This window comes from Leishmania panamensis (genome assembly GCF_000755165.1).
Source record: "Leishmania panamensis strain MHOM/PA/94/PSC-1 chromosome 1 sequence".
Lineage (NCBI taxonomy): Eukaryota > Euglenozoa > Kinetoplastea > Trypanosomatida > Trypanosomatidae > Leishmania > Leishmania panamensis.
Genome location: NC_025854.1, coordinates 182,037 through 195,052, shown reverse-complemented (window position 1 = coordinate 195,052; position 13,016 = coordinate 182,037). Strand labels below are relative to the sequence as shown.

Sequence of the window (13,016 nt, the reverse complement as noted above, 5' to 3'; positions counted from 1 at the left end):
CGAGGGGCGACCCACGCCTTTTTACTGCCGGGACACGTCAGGCGGCACACAGGCGACGCGCCACGTCAGGCGGCGGCCATCGCGATGATTGGCGGCAGTTGTCTCGACCTTGTCACGAGGGAGAGCGACATGGACGGGGGGGGTGGCGCGTGCGACTCCCTCTTTGCGCGAAGTACGAGAGGGGGTGGGGGTGGGTAGAGAAGCGTAGGAGTGCCATCACCGACTCTCCCGCGTCTACCACTCCCCCCCACCCCCCTCCTCCTTTCCCCCAGAGCACGACAGCGTCGTTTTTCTATAACACACACACATCGGGGCCTCTGCACCACCGTCGCGGCTTTTGCTCTTCCTCTGGCTCGTGTCTTTTACTCATGTCGGGCTGCCTCACGCAAGGCTGCCTTGACGCCGGCAATGATGCGCAGGCGCTCCTCAAGTGCGGTGGCACTCGCGGTGTCGCCGAAGTCGTCGAGCCACTCGCTCACCTGGCGAACAGCTGCACGCCATGTTTGCAGCGCAGAGCGCTGCGGCAGTGTGTGGCCTGCCCCCTCTGCCGGTGGTGAGGGTCCATCTGAGGCCTGCGCATCTTCAGTGTTCCACGTGGGGTTGTGCTCCTTGATCCACACAAGCATGCTCTCCATCTCGTTGCGCAGGGTGCTGCGCCGCAGTCGCACGTCGTCCAGCGCTTGCAGCTGCCGCACCCGCCGGTGCGAGAAGTCGAGCTCTGCCGAGTCCATGTTGTAGCTCAATCTGTGCTCCGCTGCGCCAGCCGCTGTGGCGCCGCTCGACACACGCAGAGAGAGTGGGGTGACACGCACCTGCACTTGCGGCGGCGGCTGCGATTCGTGCGGCGGAGAAGTGGACGACGCGCTCGTGCGGTTGGTGGCAGGATCGGCAGAGCTGTCTGCATTCATGCGTGCATCGGTGCGCGTCACCTCTATCTCGCTGGTGTTCACTTTGTCCACGCCTCCCTCTCCCTCTCCCTCTCCCAGTTTGTCCTCCTGTGTGGCTTGTGACGCGCCGGAGGCGCTGTCGTCGTGATGGCTGTTGCCTAAAGACACCTCTGTCGCTGACTCTACTGCTGCATCGTTGCCCTGCACATCATCTGCGATGTTGGGGCCCGCCCCCACTTCCTCTATTTCGGCCCGCAGGTAAGCAACGCTGCAGTGCGGGATGCCACTGACCGTAGCGACGACCTCGACCACCACCTCCGCACCGACCATGCGAGCGTGCGTTGGGTGTGGGTTGGCACTGCTGTGCCACATATTCTGCTGCGTGAACTGCGCGAGCAGCTGCTCCGCAGCCTTGTGCATCCCCTCCACAGTGCAGGTCCGTACGTAGCAGCTGGCACAGTTCGCCGTGGCGAACGCGCTAGAGCGTGTGCTGTCGGCGTAGGCGCTGTCTGCCTCAGCACCCGAGTACAGCGTGATGATGACGCTGTCGGCAGGTGACGCCTCCACATCCGGTACTCGGACACGCAGACTGCGTGTCGCTGGTAGTACTACTTTCAGTGCCGGGAACAGGAGCTGCACCTCCGGCGGCGCCGCTGCTGCTGCTGTCGCTAGGGTCCTTGCGCTGCGCAGCTCCACCGAGGCGTAGACGGCGCTGGTCAGCCACTCGCGCACGTTGTAGCGTGGCAGGGCTTGGCTGCCGCGCATACGAAGCTCCGGCGGTGCGGTCGACAGGGCCAGGAGCGTTGTGCCCATGACGGCTGCCTCGTCGCTGTTGAGTGTGCGATCGACGATGCCGCTGCGGTAACCCTCGCCGAGCTGCTGCAGCAGCCGCGGCACTCGCGTCCCGCCACCGATGACCTCGAAGCGGCTGAGCGCACCGAGGTTCTTGACGACGCCGCCGGTGGCGGCAATGGCCTCGTCTCGCAGCGCCACGGCGGCATCGAAAAGAGGTCGGCACCACTCCTCGAAGTCTCTGCGCATGAGGCGGAGGCTCAGCAGGCCACCGTCCGCCGTGACGGTGACGCGACGCTGCAGCAGCTCCTGCTGCCCCATCGGATCAAAGTGCGACGGGTCGGCGTGGACCCCGTCGATGGTGACATGCGCTTCGTTGTTGGCTGAGAGCATTTCTTTCGCACGCTGAGCAGCACGGAGGAGGCTGCCACGCTCCTTTGCCGCCTCGCGGCGCTCCGCTTCGCTGCCGCCCGCGGCTGTGAGGACACCGCTCAGCACACGGCGGTTAAAGTATCGCGCATCCCAGTGGCTGGCAATACATTCATCAAAGGCGGCGCCGCCCAGCGTGCGGCTGCCGACAATCGCCTGCATCTCCAGAGCTCCTTGTAGATTAGCTCGACTCGCCACGGCCGCCGGGAGCGCCGCGAAGCTGTAGATGGCGACCTCGGCCTGCTGGCTGCCCATGTCGTAGATCATGACATACTGCACCTTGTCACTCTTTAGCACTTGCTCAGCCTTCGCGTAGGCCAGTTGCACCGCTGCCCCGGTCGTGCTGTGGACGAGGCGTACCACACGCAAGCCTGCCAGAGCCGCCGCGTCCACGAGCGCCTGCCGCTGCGCAACGGTGGCGTGGACGGGCACGGTCAGCGCGGCGTAGCGGATGGCGCTCGTGGGCGCGGACACCGTGCCCGTCTCTCCGGCGGCGGCATCCGTGTTGCCGATGCTGTTGCCAGCGTCCTTCCGCATGTTCTCTACGAGCCGCTGATCCTCTTCGCTGAGCGCGTTGTCGGCCGTGTCGGCCTTCTCGGCCATGCGACGTGCGTAGCCGAGAAGCATTGCTGTGAGTTCTTCCGACGAGAAGAGCGCTCCTTTACTCTCGGCTGCGCTCACAGTGCTGCGGTCGCTTGCCATACGCTGCCACAGCTGGCCAGGGGCATTACTTGTGGTAAAGAAGGGCACGTACACGCCAAGTGCTTGACGTCCGACGACGCTGTTCCGCTCCTGCTGCTGCTGGGTCTCATCCACTCCGTTTGCCGTAGCTGTGCCCGTCACGTTAAGTGCTGTGAGGGGCACTACATGAAAGCTATAATTCATCATCAGCTGCCCCGACGTCAGTGCATGCATCCTGGATTCCGCTGTCGTCGCGTTCGGGAGGGCCGCCGTGTAGCCGAGCAGCTGTGCCGCGCTACACACAACCTGAGTCGGGAAGCGTGGCGCCAGCGCCAGTGCCTGCTCAGCAAAGGTTCGCTCGAGCTGGTAGCCGCGCGGGTGCAGCGCTGTGCACCGACGATGCGTGTGGGACTCTTCCTCACTATCGAGCACATCCGGGCTAGTGTCGTTGTGGACGCCACCGCTGGTGGTGGTGGGGGCAGCCGAGGGGGTGCGGAAGTAGCGGAAGGCCACGCATGGCGGACTCTTTCGGTTTGCCTGATCGTTCAGCACTACGGACACAGTCCCGGTGCTTGTCGGCACCGCTGCTGCAACGTCGCCCTCCACCACCACGCTGGGCGGCGCGTGTTGCTGCTGCACCCGCCAGGCACTCACCTTCATGCTCTCGTGCCCGAGGTCGATCGAGATCAGCTCCGTCTCGGCAATCGCCAGCAGCGGTGGTGCAGCACCCGCGTCACCCGTGGCCAATGCAAAGAGTGCCGAGGTGCGGCGACGTGACAGCGCGCTGAGCGCCAGCAGAACGAGACTAAGCAGCCGCAGCAGTGGTAAGGGCTGAGTGCGGTGCGCAGGGCGACGGTGACCACACCGCTGCCCTGATGGTAACGACGACGACGAGGAGAAAGGCATCCACGGGCGCAGCAGAAGGCGAGGAATCCTGTGTTTTCTTGAGACGCACCGCTGGTGCTGAGAGCGTGCCGCTGTGTCTTACGCGTGCGCTCTCTCTCTGAACTCTGTAGGGGGTACTCCACGGGTTCATGTGTGAAGAGTGGACCCCAACCCGTCAACGCGTGAGGCAGACGCACCAACCGAACGAGAGAGAGAGAGATAGTCAGAGAGAGAGAGGGAGAGAGGGGGAGAGTAAGAAGGGCTTCGAACGATGCTGGTGATGACCACAACAGAGGCTGGGGTGGGGGTGCGGAGGATGTGTGGGCAGGTGTGCGTGTGTGTGTTGGGAGCGTTACTACCCTTCTCTCAGAGGAGAAATGGGGCTACTTAGCGGCAGGTCCCGTCGCGCGTCTCTCTTTCTTGCCGCGGCCAAGCACGGGTGTGGCGGATATGCCGCTTGTGGGCGTGCGGTCGGCCTACGCTCTGTCGCGGCGAGACATTAAGCAGCGCCCCCGACGAGCCCCCACTCCCTCCCACTGCACGCGCATGAGAGAGAGAGGGGAGGAGGGGGGAGAGAGCGACGACGGCGGCGAGAGGAGAAACGAGAGAGGGGAGGGGCCAAAAATAGGCGCAGAGCGCGAGGCCAGGCGCCACAGTAAACGGGCCCACACGCCATGCGCCGACGAGCGCGCGCACGGTGGGGGTGGGAGACTCCCCCCTCCCCTCCTCTCTCTCCCTCCCTTAAAAGGCTGAGATAACGGCCGCAGAGAATCAGCAGAATATCCCCTACCCTTGCGGGGTCTGGGTGAACACGCGGTGCGTGTACCTGTGTGGGGTCAAGCATGCGCCATAGCAGGCTTCCAGGGAGCGCAGTAGCGCAAGCTGCTCCACCGAAGAAGGGGTCACGGCGAGGGTGACAGGGAGGAGCGTACAAACTCTCGTGTAAGACAATCTATGGCGAGTGGAAAGGAGAGCGTGAGGGTGAGGGTGGGTGGGGGGGAGGCGATATGCCTGTATTACTCATCAACGCCCTTCTCTGTCTTCTCCATCCCGTGCAGTCGTTGGATATACACAAACTGAGGCGGAGTGGGGTTGTGCGGGGGAGGGGGGAGGAAGGGAGGTGGGTGGACAGTCTATGCAACAGCTGCCCCTCCTCCTCCTCCACCTCCCCCCCCACGTCACTCTTTCACCACCTCAGCCGAGCTTTTCACAGGGAGGCAACGCGAGCGCCGTCAGCACAACCGAGGAAGCGAGGCCAAACACCGCCGCCACCACTACCAGCGGTGGTCAACATTCAAAACAGCTCTCAGAAGCCCCCACTGCACCGCCTCTTCCACATTTTCTATCTTATATGGTGGCGGCGGTAGTGCGTGCGCAGGGCCTGGCCTGCCTTGGTGAAGTCCACGTCGGCGCTGCGACTGCTGTTGCGTGAGGTACGACAAGGGGCCACTCAGTGAGGTTGAAGGCCCTGTTGACGGTGCGCTGCGGGGCTGGGCCGGGGTCGCCGAGCCGCGGCGACGGGAGAGTCACACACCCACGCACACGGCCCGTGTCTCACGGACGCTACTGGGGCCGCTGTCCCATCGCTTGCACTCTGCCGCACACCTCCTTGATGCGTGCCAGAGAACGCCAGTCACACGTTGGTCCCATCTGCAGCACCTACTCAAGGAAAGCACTGACCATCGCGACCACTATGCGGGCGACCACCCGCGATGCTGTGGTCTGCCCGGTCGCTGGTCCCTAGAAAGAAGTGGGATTATGAGGTTCGCGCCCGTTTCGCCGTCTTTGTGTGTAATCGCTGCTTCCTGTCACGGAGGGTAGGGGGTAGGCTGTGGCGGGGGTGGCGTTGCACCGCGCGACACTCCCTCACCCGCCCTCCCGCCTGGCCTACACGCACACTCTCATGCTCACCAAAATGACGCTGGCTGCATTTTCTCTCCTTTCGTCAGAACGCGTTTGTTCGCTGTCATACACCGCGCGTGGTCAAACTCCTCCTACTCCACTCCACCAGGCCTGCCACAGAGAGGGGGAGGGAGGGGGAACACCATTGCGCGGTGCAAGGCAGCGGTGGACCCACCCACACACCCACACACACGTGTGAATGCCATGCGTCGGCCCAGTCACCGGAGCACGGCCTCTGCCTCACACTCTGCCCACTCACACACCCGCGTCGCAGGTCGCCTCACCGCCGCTCCCACTGTGTCGGTCGCCGCACAGTGCATCCCTCACAGGGGGGTGGTGGCTCAGCCTCCCCACGCCAGTGGGCAGTGAGGGCCGGGTGAGATGTGCTCGAGTCGCGTTCACTGCCAGCATCAGTGGCTCGGCATTGGCTGGGGTGGGGGAGGGGGGCTGCTCAGCCTCTCCCCCTCCCCTACACAGAGAGTGCGGAGGGACTGGACCTCCCCTCCCCTGATGACGCCACGCGCTGAGCTCATCAGCGCTGCTTACCATCCCCCGCTGTGATGATAAGCTCCGCGCTGCAGCGCGGGTGACGGCACTCGCGGCGCCGCCGTGATGTTCGTCACTTGGTCCACGTTCTCTTGAGCGCTTGTCATGATCGTCACTGGGCCAAGCACGTGGGCGCCCCACTGGCTTGTGGACGCCAAGGCTTGCATCGAGCGCTCGCTAAGAGCAGTCGCCATGTCAATAGCCTCATCGTCGCAGCTCAAGCTCTGCTTGACATGCTCGTCGGTCACGTCGCTCAGATGGCCGTCTTCCTCTGCGCACCCACTTCGCTGCAGATGCCGCGGCGTATCCACCCCATCACTGTCGTAATCCAGTCGCAGCCGCGTTGATGTTGATGATCCGATGACCGCCTCTCGATCCCACGCAGCGCCTCCGTAGTGCTCTTTCACAGTGTAGGTATGCAGGAGGTTCACCTCACGAGTGTCGTCATTGCGATGATGCAAACGGCGGGCGCAGCTGCCACCACTGCTGTCGTCGCTATCTTCAGGCAGCGGCGATGCTGCCGCCGAGGTACGCAGCGAGGGATGCAAGCCACGCTCACTCGATCGATGGTTCAGTGCTGCCATCATGAGGTGATCCGTGACTGCAGACATGGCGCGCTGGAGGCGGAGGCGCCGTTGCTCCTCACGTGCCTGCATTGCCAGGCGTTCCTCCGTTTCGCTCGCCAGCAACTGCGGCACCGTCGTAAGTGTGGTCGCCAGCATCGGCGTCGTGCTATCACTGAGCGTCGAGTGGCAGCCTCTCAGTGTCCCCCAAGCACTGCTGGGGCCCCTGGATCCTCTACTCTGACGTCCCTGTAGCGTGTAGATGGGTAAGGAGCGGCTACGCTCCTCCGAGTCACTCGCGATGAGCCCTGCTCCGCCACCCATGCTGCTGCGTGCGCGGTGTAAGCGCAAAGGGTGACCCTCTCGCGTGATGGTCGTTTCCATGTCCGACGGCGAGTGTGAGTGCGGCCAATCGAAGCTCGGCGTTGCACTACCCCCACCACTGGAAAGAATGTTGAGGGAGCTCTGGTATGGCGACATATTCAGTGGCGACATGGTGGAAAAAAGATGCCGCACGACGCTTTTCCGTCGTACTGTAGCAGGAGCAGCGCCGGCAGCCGCTCCTCCTGCTACAGTCGTGGTGGGTCTTATGACGCCCGCGCTGCCTGCCGCGGCCCCGGCGGCGTCCAAGGTGCTGACCTCTGGCACGGACACCGTCGTTGGCGTTGTGGGAAGGGAGGTGCCGAGCAGCTCGTCATGGCGCTGCGGCTGCAACAGTGCCTGGAATGACCAACTGAGAGATTGTCTCACTGGGGTGAACGACACTTCACGGCCGAGTGACTGACTGAACGACGTATTGCTCGCGGCTGAGAGCGAGCGGGCAATGCTGGTGGCCCTGGATGGGGCCCCAATGAGGGGGGCAACGCGGCTGCGGTGCTGTGGGTTCGCCGGGTGTGGCGACAGCAGCCGCCCCTGCACCGCGACGCGGCCGGTGCGGGCGTAAGTGCTGTCCACGTAGGCGGCCGCATCCGACAAACTTGAGCTATCGCCAGAGCAATGGTGGCCGCGGCGATGCTGTTGCTCTTGACGCTGCAGCAGCTCCGTGTGTTGTGGCACCTCTGCGTCGTCGTCCACGTTGTGCAGTCCATCCTCGTCGTCGACATCGCCCTCGTCAATGGGGGTGACGCGGCAGCGTGCCGCTCGGCTGACGCCACCGACCGGAATCCACGCCGGCAGAGGGGTCGGCGCGGTGGTTTTCCCTGTTGGCTTGGTAGTGGCGGTCAGCACTCCTGCTAGGGCTGCCGGTGACTCCCAAGCCTGAGCGGAGGAGAGGCGGGATGTGTCGGCGGTGAGGGGGTGATGGCACCTGTAGAGAGCACACCTCGTCGCTGCCACCGGGGTTGGCTGCTCTTCTTGACGTCGTTGGTCGGCGCTAGACGTCCGTGAGAGCACTTCTCGCTCCGCCATTCCAGCCGCGGCTTCTCTACCATCGTATTGGCGTTCGCGCAGCCGGAGTATGCAGTGTAGGAGCCACCGATGCAAGGCGCGGGTGATGAACGATCGCACCCGCTCTCGCTGTAGGACATGCACGAGGGCGTGTTGTATTGTCCGTTGCGTAGTAGAGGCGCGCGATGCAAAATATGGCTCACACACGCCGCTGCCAGCGCTTGTGCTGACGCTGTTGCTGTGGGTAGCGACGTGCGTCACCGCTGCTGACGCCGCGGTGGGCAGCGAGGATGCAAGCATGTTGTGAAGGCTCGAGGTCCAGTACGGGAGGACGGCGGCAGCTTGAAGGGCTTCGGTGGAGTTGATGCTGAGGTCGTACACGTACGGGCGACCGGACTCCACCCCCGCCACTGTGGGGGCTGTTGGAGCTTCAGTAGCTGTCGTCACTGGGCCCTGACCGCTGCGTGAGCCTTTTTCGGTGATGTCTAGGATGGTGGGAGGAGGGAAAAGGGTTGTTGTGGTCCGACTCTCGGGCTCCGTCGGGGTGGGGCACGTCTGGCTTGTATCAGAGACACTGCCGTCGCTGACACTGGAAGGGAGAGGTACCGACACGGTCGCGAACGCTGAGATTGCCGCGGCTCCTGCCTGCTGCTGCGGTATCGCGTACTGCGATGGTCCGCCAAGGTCGGGTGAGCTCGACCGGCTCTGCCTACCAACGATGTTCGTCGAGTTCTGTAGTAGCTCGGACGATGCCCGGCCGACGGCACTGCCGGGTGCGTGCGAGGCGGCGGCTGTCGTGTGACTCAGCGAGTTCTCTCCCGTCAAGTCGCGGTGCTGCGGGTCGAGCGGTAGCGGTGGCAGCGCAGGGCTACCCGACGAGTCAATTCCATCGCTTTCAACCGGCGCCGCCTGAGAGGCCGCTGACGGGGTGAAGCTCGACGTCGGCCTGTACGGCTCACGACGCGGTGGCTTCGTCTTCGCACCACTCATGCTGCTGCCCACCCCCCAGCTGGCGGTGTTCTACTTGTCCTAAGCCGCCCGGTCGCGGCGTCGGTGTTTGCCTTGGGGAGGCGTGTTTCCTCCACAGGCAGTGTGCTCTCACACCTCCGCAATACGCTTGTCGAGAGCCTACCTCGTCCTCACCTACGCGCACACGCGTAATGACTCACAGTCAAGTAAAGGGTGGGAGAGAGAGAATAAGCACGTAAGAGCACAGGGGTGGGGATAAGAGAAGAGGGGGAGCGAACGCAAGACTACACCCACACCCACACATCACTAACGCCTGAGTGGAATCTGAGAAGAAGAGGAAGAGAGCGAGCGAGACGGCTGCGGCGCCGTTGGCAGCAGCTGCTATGTGTGTAACGCCTTTACGCTCTTCTCTCTAATGCCCCTTTCGCTTTTTTACCGTCAGCCTCCCCCTCCCTTCGTCCTTGACGGATGCGGCACCGCGCGCAAGGAGGCGAGGTGGCTGCACGAGAGGACAGCGGCAGGGGTGGTGGTGGAGGATTGGAGTGGTCCTTGAAGTGGTATTCGCGCTGGCAGTTGGCGTTGTAGTGGGTCGCAAGCACGGCTGGCACGTAGAAGTGTGGGAGTGTGTGCGAGACGCTGTAGCGGCGGAGGAGGAGAAAGATGATGGCGATGGTGGTGGTTGGTGCGAGGCGGCGGCGATGCGAAGCGACAAGAGTGGCAGGGGCGAGACCACCTCAGTTGTGTTCGCCCACTCTCACGACACACAACACAAAAAACCCCCACGCATGCCGCAGAATTTGCTTCACTTAACCATCAGCATTGGCTGCCGCTCGGGCGCTGCTTTCCCTCTTTGCTTCTCCTCTGATGTCTCGTAGCCGCGAGAGGGGCGGGCGCCAATGGCCCTCACGCCGTGATGCAGCGCTCATATTGTTGGGCTTGCGTAGGCTGCGGTTTCTCTTCATCTCCTTCAAAAGCCAAAGGAAAGCGACGAGGGGCGACGTGTGGATAGGGCGAAGGGGAGAGCGTCTCGGGACAGTCGGTGACACAACGACAGTCCTGCTACGTGTACCTCATCATCGACGAGGTCGCCACCCCTCCACCCCAGCCACCTCTTCCCTCCCTCCCCCCATCAGGAACCACCAAAGGCAACACACGAGAGAGCGCAGCGAGGAGAACGCGGAACGCGGACTGTCGGGCCGCATCGCGAGTTGTGCAGGATGACCCGATGTGAGGGATGGCCCGACGACACCGAGAGCAAAACACACCCACTCAACACGCTCGCGTGAAGGGCCGAGGCCTACACCGTGGAAGGCTACATTGGAAAGAACAAACAGAAAGAGCCCCGCCATCGTAGGAAACTCAAAGTAAGTTGAGTGGGTGTGAGGCAGGGGGGGGGAAAGGGGAAGGCAGAAAGCTCGACAAACCGAGTGGCGCCGAGAGACACAGACAGAGACACGGCCGAGTAGATGTGCACTACTGCCTGCCTGCCTGCGCGTGCCTGTCTGCGTCATGGACCCTTCTGAGCCTTAGGTGTGTAAGCCGTTGCTCACCACTCACTCACCCTCCCTCCCTCCCTCTTACCCCAAGTGGGTTCATCGACGCCCCATGGGCTCCGCCATACACAGAGAGCCTACGGGCGCGAAGAGGCGTCCACGCGAGTAGGTGAGCGAGACAGACAAAGAGAGAGGGGTGGGTGAGGAGGGTCGCGAAGGAGGCAGCCCCCCCGACGCAGCACAGGGCGCGATCGTCGATATCGCGATCGTCGGTGCAATGTGTACATCGAGTAAAACAAAAACCAAAAGCGCGCCACCTTTCCGAGAATGAGGAGCAGCAAATCATAGAAAAGCAAGCGAGAAGGCAGCAGCAGCAGCAGCATGCGCGTGTACCTCAGCAACACTGAAGATGTGCCGCTGGGAGTGGAGCGGAGCCGATCAGCCTGTGCACCCATCCGTGTCCCACTCGCTCCCCCAATCCTCTACCACGTAGATGACTTTGGCAGAGGCGTCGGGGTCTGGCTCTCGAGGTCGCCCAAGCCATCGTCACCGCAGCGCGGCGCGGCGGAGGCAAGCGATCTCTGAAGGTGTTGTTTTCTTTGCTGCTGAGTCGCCGTTGCCCCCACAGGCGACCTCCCCTGCCCTGCACGCTTCTGCTCCTCGAGTCGCTTCAGTCGGTTGCGATGGGCGGTGCTGTTGCGCATCGACAGAATCATTGGGCTCGGCGGGAGGTACACGTTGTTGTTTTTCGGAGAAAAGAAGTCCGTGGCGAGAGTGTTACCGCCATCTGCCGCGCCACCACCGCCCCCATGACCGCGCGCCGGGCGGCGGCTGCGACTGCGACTGCGACTGCGACTGCGCGCGGCACTCGTGGCCAGCCGTGAGAGGTGCTTCTGGTAGAAGGCACCGGGGTACGGCATCGCTTCACCACCAGTCACGCTGCCGGCTCTTGCCGCGCCGGGGGCGGCGGCGAAGTGCAGTACTCGCCGCGCTGTGGTGTCGTATTGCTCAGGGAAGAGGTGCATTTCCACAAGTAGCATGTGCTCCTCGTCTGTAATGGGCATCGGTGGTGGTGCGGCAACCGGGCGGCACGCCGTTGCATCACCAGCGCCGTGGCCATTGCCGACGTCGCTTGCCCACCGGCCATGTGCGGCTGTCGTACCACGACTGTTCGTGCTCTGGGGAAAGCGGGTTCCACCCAGCGAGCCACAGTGCGCGCGGGGCGACAAGCTGGACTGTTCGTGCAGCTGCGTTAGCATCTGCGATCGACGGCGCAGCGCGCCAGCTGCAAGACTGGAGCGTCGCGGCGTGCTGACCAGAAAGGAGAGCAAACGCCGGTGGGTGTCGCTCATGACGCTTGTGAACGACGAGCGACGGCGGTCGGCGCTGGGCCCCGTGTCGTCGGCTGATTCACGCAGCAGTGCCTCCCCCGCGGAGAGTCCCACGCTGCCGGCGTCGCCAGGCTCGGAGGTTGTGCTGGCCGGCTGCGACCACAGGATGCAGAAGTCGACGTAGTCCAGCATGCCTGAGTGGTGCACATCTACGGTGCGAATCATCGAGTCTATGTCGACTGTGAGCCCAAAGCCGCGGATGGCGTCGCGCAGCGTCGATGCAGGGATTTCGCCGCCGCCGTCTTCGCCGCCGCCGAGGGCGACGAAGGCCTTCAACGTGTCCTCGTCCCCGCCACCGCAAACGCCGAAGGCCCCCGCTCTTGCTGCGGCCATAGGCTGACTGCCGCTGAATGGCTTGTAGGAGTGCAGAGCGATAGACTGTGACGGCATCTGCTTAGCGTCGACTCCGCCGGCTACTGCTGCGGCTGCGGCAGCGGCAGCGGTGCGATTGATCCAGAACTCCTTCTTGTACAGCCGCAGGTACTGCGTCAGCGTGACGAGGTTGACGCGACCACGGTAGGCGCGCAGGATGAGGTTGAGCTCTGCCTCGCTTGGGTAAAGGCCCAGCTCACCGAGTACCAAGCGTAGCTCGAGCCCGTTGACGACGTTCTCGCGTCCCTCGCCTAGCACGGCAGAGAAACAGCTCTTCACACGCGACATCTCGCCCAGGTCGAGGTCTGGCAGCTTTGTCAGCACCCTGGCTAGCATCTTCGACTGCTCGTTCGTAATGGCGCCGGTGCCGCCGCCGTTGGAGATGGTGGTGGTGGTGGGTGCGTCGTGGAATCCATAGTTGGTCGCAGTGCCGTGTGCCAGTGCGCTGCCGGTCTTGGGCACGAAGACGATTGAGTTGAGCTTTGCAGGAGAGGTGAGAGTGGTTGTGGTGGCGATGCCGACCCCCGCGGCAGCGGCGCCACTCCGAGGATCGGCTGGTGCTACGGACGCCATGAGTTTACTCCGCTCTCTCTCTCTCTCTCTCTGTGGTTTCACGTTGTGTTATCCCTCGTTGTGACGGGTGGCTTACGCGAGGCCGTTCAGGATGCGTGTGTGTGTGTGTGTGGTTAGTATGGGAAGGGGGACGAGATTGTTAGCAGG

At 63.5% G+C, this 13,016-nt stretch overlaps 3 protein-coding genes across 3 annotated transcripts, besides 1 other annotated feature; all 3 read right to left on the bottom strand.

Moving 5' to 3' along the window:
* Positions 1 to 362: 362 nt before the first annotated feature.
* On the bottom strand, positions 363 to 3,695 carry LPMP_010640 (HSP70-like protein; the record flags this gene model as incomplete). Its single annotated transcript, XM_010698404.1, has 1 exon — positions 363 to 3,695. The coding sequence occupies one exon, from the start codon at positions 3,693 to 3,695 to the stop codon at positions 363 to 365; it is 3,333 nt and encodes a 1,110-aa protein (XP_010696706.1).
* Positions 3,696 to 5,718: 2,023 nt separating this feature from the next.
* Positions 5,719 to 6,102: a repeat region.
* A 16-nt stretch (positions 6,103 to 6,118) lies between these two features.
* LPMP_010630 (hypothetical protein) lies at positions 6,119 to 9,061 on the bottom strand (the record flags this gene model as incomplete). The annotated part of the gene is made up of 1 exon (XM_010698403.1): positions 6,119 to 9,061. The coding sequence occupies one exon, from the start codon at positions 9,059 to 9,061 to the stop codon at positions 6,119 to 6,121; it is 2,943 nt and encodes a 980-aa protein (XP_010696705.1).
* Positions 9,062 to 11,015: 1,954 nt separating this feature from the next.
* Positions 11,016 to 12,869, bottom strand: LPMP_010620 (hypothetical protein; the record flags this gene model as incomplete). The annotated part of the gene is made up of 1 exon (XM_010698402.1): positions 11,016 to 12,869. One exon carries the CDS (start codon positions 12,867 to 12,869, stop codon positions 11,016 to 11,018), a length of 1,854 nt encoding a protein of 617 aa, XP_010696704.1.
* Positions 12,870 to 13,016: the final 147 nt, after the last annotated feature.